The 10000-nt window shown below is 37.5% G+C and overlaps 1 protein-coding gene across 2 annotated transcripts in view; it reads right to left on the reverse strand.

Annotated features, from left to right (window-relative positions):
* The window catches only part of LOC107703967 (bicaudal D-related protein 1-like), a 23587-nt gene that overhangs the window by 4215 nt on the left and 9372 nt on the right, over nucleotides 1–10000 (reverse strand). The window contains exons 3-7 of one of the 2 annotated variants that reach the window (XM_016506778.1): nucleotides 7553–7669; nucleotides 5736–5882; nucleotides 4632–4811; nucleotides 3099–3242; nucleotides 1992–2069 (exon numbers count right to left, since the gene is read on the reverse strand). In XM_016506778.1, the coding sequence (XP_016362264.1) occupies nucleotides 1992–2069; nucleotides 3099–3242; nucleotides 4632–4811; nucleotides 5736–5882; nucleotides 7553–7669 (666 nt within the window). Of the gene's footprint in view, nucleotides 1–1991; nucleotides 2070–3098; nucleotides 3246–4631; nucleotides 4812–5735; nucleotides 5883–7552; nucleotides 7670–10000 lie in introns of both variants that reach the window. The other variant, XM_016506777.1, reaches the window with a different exon arrangement.

Here is a 10000-nt window from a genome sequence, read left to right on the forward strand (position 1 = left end):
TATTTAAATGGGTACATTACATAGACTTCGATTGTTTTTATATACAGATAGTTATACACTTTTAACCTAAACCCACCCCTACCCCTCACAGAAAACTTTCTGCATTTTTACAATTTAAAAAAAAAATTGTTTTTTTATACCAGTTTTACAAATGAGGATGTCCCCAATTCGAGGTTTTTGGCAATTTTGTCAGGTTTTGCTCACTTTTGGGTACAACTTTGTCCCCAAAATATGGTTAAGTAGGTACACACACACACAGGTTTGTTTTTGTGAATTGTGGGGACATTCCATAGGCGCAATGGTTTTTATACAAACTGTATTTTCTATTGCCCTACACCTAACCCTACCCCTCACAGGAAACTTTGTGCATTTTTACTTTCTCAAAAAAACTCATTCTCTATGATTTATAAGCGTTTTGAAATATGGGGACATGGGGCAATATCCTCATAAATCACCTTCTCCTTGAAATACCTGTCATACCCATGTCATTATACAAATTTGTGTTTGCGCACACGCACACGCACACACACACACACACACACACACACACACACACACAAGAGCTGAAGCAGCGTGAAGCAGTCACATCTCACTATTACAGCTCAGGGTCACGATGGGGGCTGACTGAAATTTTGAGGTGAACGCATGTGTGTGTCCACAGACCATGCAGGGCTCAAACTGCTCAAGCTTTTGTGGTTTGTGTACTTCATGGTAATATTAATCACCTAACAATGAAAGCAAGAGAGAAAGAGAGCTGGAGAAAAAATAAGAGCCGTGAAGACCGATCTTCAGAGCAGACCAGACATGTAACAATACCAGTTCCAAGTACAATATAGAACCACTTTTAAAATATATAAGGAAAAAAAGATGTAACAATATCAGTCTTCTGTAGAACCATGTAACAATTCCGTGTGTACTTGAAAATCTGATATAAAGTCAAGGATACAAGAGTCTGTACTGATAAAGGAATGAACCACTTGTTCCATGAAGCATTGTGAATGACATAATCAACTATTACAAATTGACAATTACACAAGATTATGTAAAAATGTGGCTTAAACAAAACCATTTATCATATTGCAAGTCTGTTTTGAAAAGTTTAAATGTTAAAAATCAATTCTTTATGGAAAAAAAAAATGAATGGAATGGAAGACTGTTGTGCTCTATAGAATATTCATTTTAGTGGTACTGGTATTGAGAATTGCACACACAAAAGCTGTACTCCCAAACACTAGAATATGGAAATCTCTTTTACTGTACTTCTAATCACACTGGGAAAATAAAAAAAAAGTAGGTTCTTCCTCAGTATTTTTGTCTTGTTTTCGAGTGCAAATGTCTAAAGATTCTTAAATCAAGATGCATTTACTTGAAAAGCAAAATTACATTACATATGGCGTCTTGTTTTATGAGAAATTGATCAAACTCAAAGTCAAAAATTCAAAATCAAAATTCAGCTTAATTGTTAATCCCTATTGACAGATATTTGCTCTTGCTTTAAACTTAAACTCACTTCATTTACATTTTTCAAGACTTCATTTTGCATCTCAAGTACATGTATCTTGATTTAAGGATGTTTAGATATTTGTACTGGAAAACAAGACAAAAATACTGAGGAAGATTATTTTTTTTTTGCAGTGTATGCAACATTTAATGTTGTGACTTTATGAATTAAAGACTTTCTGCTCTGATTTAAGGCCTTAATTTGTGGAAGGACAAATTAAGACTTTTTAAGAAACCTTGACTAAGCATTCTTTTCTTCCTGAAAACAAGTTCAACAGCTTCACCACTTGACCGCACTTGTTGACTGTCTTCATACAGCTGTGAATCCCAGTCAGAAAAGCAGTACATCTTTGTTCATAAATTCCCCAGGGGTTGCCAGGCCCTCCAAACAATGGAGCCATTTTTTTGAGAAACTGAGCCCAGGTCAGTGGCAGTGGAATTGGGCTGCTGTTAGTCGTGGCTGAAAGCTTTAATGCATGAAGAACTGTTACCTGATCCTGCAGCTCCTGTATCCGGATGGCATTCTCACACGGATCGCTCACCGATCCCACAATGGACTTCCTCTTCTCCTGCAGACACAAATGATACAGAAGCGTTCAGCACTACATGCTGGTTAGCAGGTGTCGTCTTTGTCAGACTGTGATGGCAGGGTGTATCTCTCTACAGCATCAGTATCTCTTTCTCTCTCGGTCTCTACCTCTGGCTTCATTTGTGGCTTCACTGATCCTCACTGAACACACCTCAACCTGAACAAAAACTCTGATGCAATTTCCACTTCAGGAATGGGAGGTTTGTTTAATATCCAAATATTTTGTCCAATTAAACATATTGCACATTAATTTAAATCCCAATTTTATGCTATGTACTGCTTGAGCTCACAGAAATATAATTTCTGTTTCAGCAATTACTGATGCAAATTAATGAAAAATTAATATATATTCTGATCCACTCTACATTCATAATCGGGTGAATCTCACCAAAACACATCCAGATTGCATTTCACCTTCAAATAAAGAAAGAAAGAAAAAGCAAACAGAGCCTGTTTTATATTACCATAAAATTTTTAGCAATATTTTCAATAATTTTTCTGTCCATTTTCTGTAATGTATCTGAATATTTGAGTTTGAGTTTTTGTTTTCTCTTTATTCTTTTTGTGTAACTTTTAGTACAAATTTTTAGTACAAATAAACTGTAATTTGTATATAATATTAGTATTAAAACACTATTTTAATATTGTACACTGTACACAAATACAACACTACACCAAGATGTATAAACACATATATATATAGCTTCATTTTCTTTAAGCACATTAAAATACCTTATTTTTTCCTCTGTTTGATGTGAGTTTGGATTATGATCCAGGAATGTTATGTGAGATTTACCCAATGACAAAAAAGCCATGAGGACACAAACTGATATGGTCTGAATGAAGACATACTGTATGAAGATGTACGCTTGTAATGAATGTGAATCATTGTTGCTGAAATGTGAGACGGTATGAGATGTCAAAATACTCCAGGGAGGAAGATTTGTTATATGCAGCACATTGTATGTCACCTTCTGTTACGTTTCTGTCCCATAGAAACCAACTGTACCTGTAGTGTCTCACTCCTCCATTGTGCTGCATGTTTCAGTTGTCCCAGCATGCCCTGCAGGCTGTCATCTGAGTCCTGCTCAGCCTCTGATCTGTAGGCCACAGGTTGAAGCAGTTTCAGGATGTAGTGCAGCTCCTGACAGACCTGCTGGGCAAGACGCATGTTCTAGTTGTGCCAAATATCAAATTAACAGGCATCAATGTAAATATCTGAAATGTATTCAGCTTTGTTTCAAAACCTAGAGAGCCGTCTTGCTGACATGAAGCTCACATGAAGCTTAATGTCTTTACATATGCAGCAACTCCATATACTACACAAAAATTAGGGCTGTCAAAGATCATTTTTGTGATTAATATTTTGTTTAAAGCATTACAAATAATTACTGCAGCATCCGCTTTTTGATGTAGCTTTGTGTTACAGTATATTATCACATAAAATATTGATACCAAATGTTTTAACTAAAATAAACATAGGGGAAAATGAACTGACAGCTCAGTCAAACAGAGAGAGAGCTGATATTAACAGACACATCAATGTAGTTCTATATGCAACACGCTACATAAAAGCACAGCTAAATGTGATATTATAATGAGTTTATATGAAAATAATTTTAAGTTCACTTAAATTAAAAAAAAAAAGTTTTAATGTTTTGTAACAGTTAAAAGGCCTGTTAAATGTTAGAAATGATTGCACACATTTTACTGTAATGTTAAATGGCTATATTTATCTCATTTTATCTCCAGAAATCGATTTAACAGAAGCATCAGCATCAGTACTGGCGTATTTGCCTTCATTCACAGTACTCCGTAAAAAGATGCCATTAAACAAATATTTAAAATAAACCATCTTTGTGTTGTTTCGAAATTATTTTTGAGTTAAAATGTGATAATAGACGTATGATTACATTTAATGTTAGGTGTGGTTAATCATGATTAATTAAAGAAAACTGTGATCAATCAGTTTTTTTAATCGACTGACAGCAATATGCATTTCGATTTTTAGAACGCACAGGAGCTTATTTTCTATCGACCAGTTAATTTTTAAAGTATTGTGCAATTGCTGCGTAAAAGTTGATCTGGACAAAAGCAGCAGACTGAATAAAAATGCATGTTCATTCTCTGACAGCAGGTGGTGCTTTAGGAACAGCAGAAATCTCTTCATAACTCAGGTGTTCTTGCTTTATTAAAGCATTATTGCATATTGCAAAATGCATATTGTAGTAAAAATGCATAATTTGTATTGAACACTTTTCAGGTGTAAATATAAATATGTTCCTCGACTCGCCTACTGTTTTTTTTTCTTCATACGTTCTTGTTGAAATGCATTCTGGGATTCTACTTTTGCATATGTTCTATACTGCATTGCCCATGATGATCGAGGCTTTTAAATCTTAAGGGGGTCACACACACACACACACACACACACACACGTCTGGCATGAACAGAGGGCTCTTCTTCTGTAACATTCATTTTCTGTAGAATGTGGAACAGTCTGGCATTATCAGGTTACAGTGAGAACAGTTCAGTGTATCACCTGTTCTTTGTCCAGGCTCCAGTCTGCAACGTCCAGATTGTTTTCAAGCTCAGACAGTAAAGATGAGTCGTTGTGACTTTTCTCCTGGAGGGCCACTTCCTCCTGCAACTCCTCGACCTGAGACTGCAGCTCTTGAGCCCGGGAACGAACCCCATCCACTTCCCGCCAGGCCTCTGCCAGCTGGGACAGAGAATAAAAATGTGTTATCATCACTCATGTAAGTTATGTACAAATATGTAAAAAAAAAAGTCAATATATTCACGATTGAAGCGGATTAATGGCACAGAATATGTGCTGAGAAACGTTACATGTTTTTCCTTCCAAATGCATCCATAAGCATCATTTATGCCGTGAATGAAGCACACTTACTGACAGACAGCTGCTTTCAAATGCTCACATGCACTTTGTGTGATCATACTGAAGGCGCTCGTGGCATGTGACTGTGCATAACTCTGTGTGAGTGGTAAATGCATTTGCATCTCAATGCGAAACTAATGTAAACACAATCAGCAGGACAAAACATCTGATATTTCACAAACAGATCTGTGCATTAGAGCTGCCGCTGTCTATGATGTCACCAGTAATAATCAAACAGCAAGAAAAATCCATAACTGTGTTGTCTGGAAACTTTCAGATACTTTAAGCACTCTCAGATACTGAAAGCGCTTTTTGTTTTTCACTTGGCGTGTGTTTCTTTGTTCCCCTTTATTACTAATTTGCAATATTTTTAAAAGTACTTTTATTAGTAATTTTATTAAAAATGCACAAATAAATTTGATATTCAAGTCAGTAAACATATGAATTAATAAGACAAAAGTGGTTCAACAATTGTTTTGGAATCGGATCATGATTCCCAGAATCAAAACCAAATATTCCCACCCCTTCTTGCGCTAATATAATGGCTGATCATCAGCATTTGAGAATGTTTGGCATTAATCTCTGGATCATATGACTACATTTTTACTATTCATAAGAACTACTGAAATTTTTAAGAGACAAATCCTGAATCACCAAATTCCAGTTTCACAAACTACAGACCACAGTTTCTTCTTATTTAGAGTGAAGCATTCTGCTCAGCTGAGTATAGTGTGTGAGCGACCTAACCTGTTGTATGTGTGTGTGACTCTGTTGTTCCTGTAGATCCAGGCGTGCGTGGAGCGCAGTCACAGTGTCTTTTAGTTCCTCATTCTCGTGACAAGTCATCTTTAAGCGCTGCTTGAGTGTTTGCTCCCGCTGCGTGAGCCGTGCCACCTGAAAGCACACAAACACACACATTAGTCTATAGGTCAGCAAATACTGCAATCCTTCACACTACAGATGCTGTTGCTTTATCGTGTAGTTCTTGTTACAGTAAAATAGCTATGTTTGCATGTTATTATAATCCTTGAATGGAAGAGAAGGTAAACAGGTAAATGAGCATGATGAGCCCCTGTAAAGAACTGCACTCTATAGCTGTGTCCCAATTCAGAGGCTGCGTCCTTTGAATGCTGTATTTGAAGATCAAATGCATCACCGCGGCACAATGAAGACTGTCCCAGTTCAAAGGCTCCTTCAAATGTGTCCTCGAAAATGTGTCCTTCATTTAGCTGGCTATGAAGGATTCAATAGATGGATCCTTTGCAGCCCAGACTTTCCCAAGAATCACTGCACAGCCGTGATGACAGGATTATTATAAAATGAAAATGCCGGATTACAATTTTAAATTTAAAGGGATAGTTCACCCATAAATAATTATTTACTTACCCTCATACCACTCTAAACCTCTAAGACTTTCTTTGTTATGTAGAACATAAAAGAAGATATTTTGAAGAATGTTGGTAACCGAACAGTTGCTGGACCCCATTGACTTCCATAGTATGAAAAAATTAAAATACTATGGAAGTCAATGGCTGGTTACCAACATTATTCAAAATACTTTCTTTCGTGTTCAATAGAAGAACAAAACTCGTACAGGTTTGGAACAACATGAGGGTATGATGACAGAATTTTCATTTTTGGGTGAACTATCCCTTTAAGTTTTGGGTTTCAGCTTAAAGGCACAATATGTAAGATTTTTTAATTAAAATATCCAAAAACCACTAGAACAGTGTTATATATTTTGCTGCCCCCACATACGCACGACCGGAAGCAGCGGAAGCACTTGACTGTGGCATAATAAAAGCTTTGCTGCTTTTGAGCCGTGTGTCGCGCTCGTTCATTGGCCTCGTTTCGCTTCGACGGCTTTCAGCCTCACCCTGCTTCATTCTACTACGTTAATAAATCATTAGCTCATCCATGAACATGATTTCTGCCCGAGTCCCGTCGGATTGCATCGGCTGTGGGGATGAAGACGACAAGACCCATGATTCCACACTCAGTCACGGCGTCATCAAACTACGCCTTTGCTTCTTTGTTTATTTTGAATACGCGCCCTCTAGTGGCGAAAATTACATATTGTGCCTTTAACTGAATATCTAACATTACAAAAAACACTTTAAAGCGGTTTAAATGTTGACATATCTTACTAAGATGCGATTTTATAGATAGCTTATACATGTACATATATGTATATAAAAGGACCAAGGTGAACATATCAGGCAGGTTGTGAACCCTGTTTTGCTTTCGCTCAGATTGATCTTTAAGGTGAAGGTGTGGCCTTTGAAGTTTGCGGATTGGGACACAGCTATTGTCTAGTCTAGAATGCCACAAACAAAGACAAATGTAATGATACAACAGTGAAAACGCTCTTTGAATGTTGCTCAGCCAATCAAATTTGAGGTCTGGAACTAACTACTGCATACCGTTTAATAAACAAGCATGTGTGGAGAGCTGCAGATTCAATGTAGAACTATTTTTTGAGTGTATTTTCATTGTAATTACAGTATATACCATTTTATAATATAAAATACCAAACAGTGTGTGAGTATGTTACAGTTTCTCACCTGTTCTCTAAGCGCGTTGATGATTTCTTCGTCCTGGGGTCTGGCTTGCCCCCTTTCTCTCATTTCCTCTTTCAGTCTTTGAAGCTCGCCGGTCATGGTGTGCTCCACTTCCATTCCCTAAACATACACAACACCGCTCACTAATCAAACCACTGTACGCTTTTTTAGCTTTCAGATATGTTCATAAATCAAATGGGTGATATCCAGAAGAGGCATCATTCAGAAGAGAAAGTAGCAATAACAAAAAGACGTGTTTTTCCACTAAGGAATGCGTCCCATTTTCATAATGAAAAGAAGTTAAGTTCGCTTGATAAGAGCTAAACAAAAGCACTGGCTGATCGGGGGCCTCTGGTGATGAACCTGATTCAGCAGATAACTGGACAGACGTCAGTGTGCATCACACGCATTCAGAACCAGATCAAAGAGCCGCATGACAGATGCAGCTTGGCATCTTGGTCTTGGCAGTGGCATCATCATGCCAGATAGTCACTGTGAGCCTGTATGGGACGGGGGCAGGGAATGACCCCACGCTCAACAGCATATGGAGGGGTGGCTAGAGGTCCTGGTTCAATTAGACTCAACTACCAACCACCACAAGGTTAGTGGCCCCACGAGGGAAAGGCTATTCAGGACTGGCCATAAAGCTAACGGGCCGTTACGTTAACCAGTGCATTGTAGCATTCAGTAACGCTCCTGCCAGCTGATGCCCCAAGCCAGACAGTGTCTGCAAACTAATAAATCTCTGTTTATTTCTGATACAATCTTATCAGATCGTATGACAAGCTTTACTAAAAGGACTGCATTACTAGCTAATATATATAGTATATATATTTTTTTTTAATTAATTTTTTTTTTTTTTGCATGACACAAAGCTGTCAAAATAGTGACTTTGCTCAAAGAAGAAAATTCAGAAGAAAAACCAACTCCCAGTTCAAATGAGTTTGAACTGGGAGGTGTTGCAAGTGTGCAAACACAGAGAAAAATGTGCAATCCTTGGCCTTGGCATAACAAATGTGACTGGATATTAGAGTAGATACTAGTCCAATGTGAGAGGAACATGTGTGAAATAGTTTTACACACAAAATGAGTCAATGTGGATCTAAATTTAGGTTTAGTCATAAAAGAAGACATAGAGAGGACTCCAAAACATCTAATAGAACAGCAAAACTACTATTATAAAATACATTGTTCAGACTCCAATGTTCTTTTATAATGAAGTGTTATAATAGGGGAATTATAATAGGGTAAGCTGATGCCCCAAGACAGACAGCATTCTTCAGAAAGCATATCAACCTCCTGTGGCGTCTCCAAACTAATAAATCTCTATTTATTACTGAATCAGATTGTATCACTGAAGGGATCGCATTACTAGCAGCATTAGCTAAAATAATGCTATTTTCACATGACGCTAAAGCTTTCAAAGTAGAGAATTTGCTCAAGGTGGAAAATTCCAAAGAAAAACAAACCAGGATATACAGGGAACAGCAATGTTGCACACAACTCTGTGGAAACAGCTTTATGTACTTGTTCATCTTGGTGCTCCAACTGTCCAGGTTTTATGATCATGAGACCATTTTTTATGCTTATTAGCATTGGTGTCCCTGATTAAAGTTTTAGCAAATTCATGGATGTTTGCTTTGTAAATACCTCAGTGGTTGATTTTTGTGGAAACAGGGTCTTCAGGGTGAATCTTGAGGTTTGCTTTCTCTTTGCTGCAGTAGTTCTGTGTTGTTTGGACACTTAAAGGGATAGTTCACCCAAAAATGAAAATGTGATGTTTATCTGCTTACCCCCAGGGCATCCAAGATGTAGGTGACTTTGTTTCTTCAGTAGAACACAAATTATGATTTTTAAGTCCAGCCGTTGCAGTCTATCAGTCGTATAATGCATGGCAATGGTAACAAAATCTATGAGAGTAAAAAAAACATGCACAGACAAATCCAAATTAAACCCTGCGGCTCGTGATGACACATTGATGTCCTAAGACACGAAACGATCAGTTTGTGCGTTCTCTGTAAACAACATGGGGAGGCAGATCTCCTCTAAATTACCTTGCATTCTCCTGATAGACTCGCTTAGCGCTTTTGTGCGACCATGTACTGTACAGACCGCTAGACACTAAAAATTCATCATACACAGTAACACCAGGCTATAAGAAACACTCACAAATACACACATTTGACCTAACCTCATCCTAACCCTCACACAAAGCTTTCTGCATCTTTATGAAGACATTACAGTATTTAGTAAGTTCATTATGCATATCAAGCTGGTTTCACGTTGTTCTGTCTTTGTGGGGACAATGGTCCACACACACACATATACATGCATACACACTTTTACTTTTGACCCCAAAAGTATATCTTAGTAAACCCACTACATACACAGACATTCACACACACGCAAATACTCACCATTCAAGGCTTCACACACCTAAAAAAAAAAAAA

Source organism: Sinocyclocheilus anshuiensis, unplaced genomic scaffold, assembly GCF_001515605.1.
Source record: "Sinocyclocheilus anshuiensis isolate Anshui unplaced genomic scaffold, SAMN03320099.WGS_v1.1 scaffold1408, whole genome shotgun sequence".
NCBI lineage: Eukaryota > Metazoa > Chordata > Actinopteri > Cypriniformes > Cyprinidae > Sinocyclocheilus > Sinocyclocheilus anshuiensis.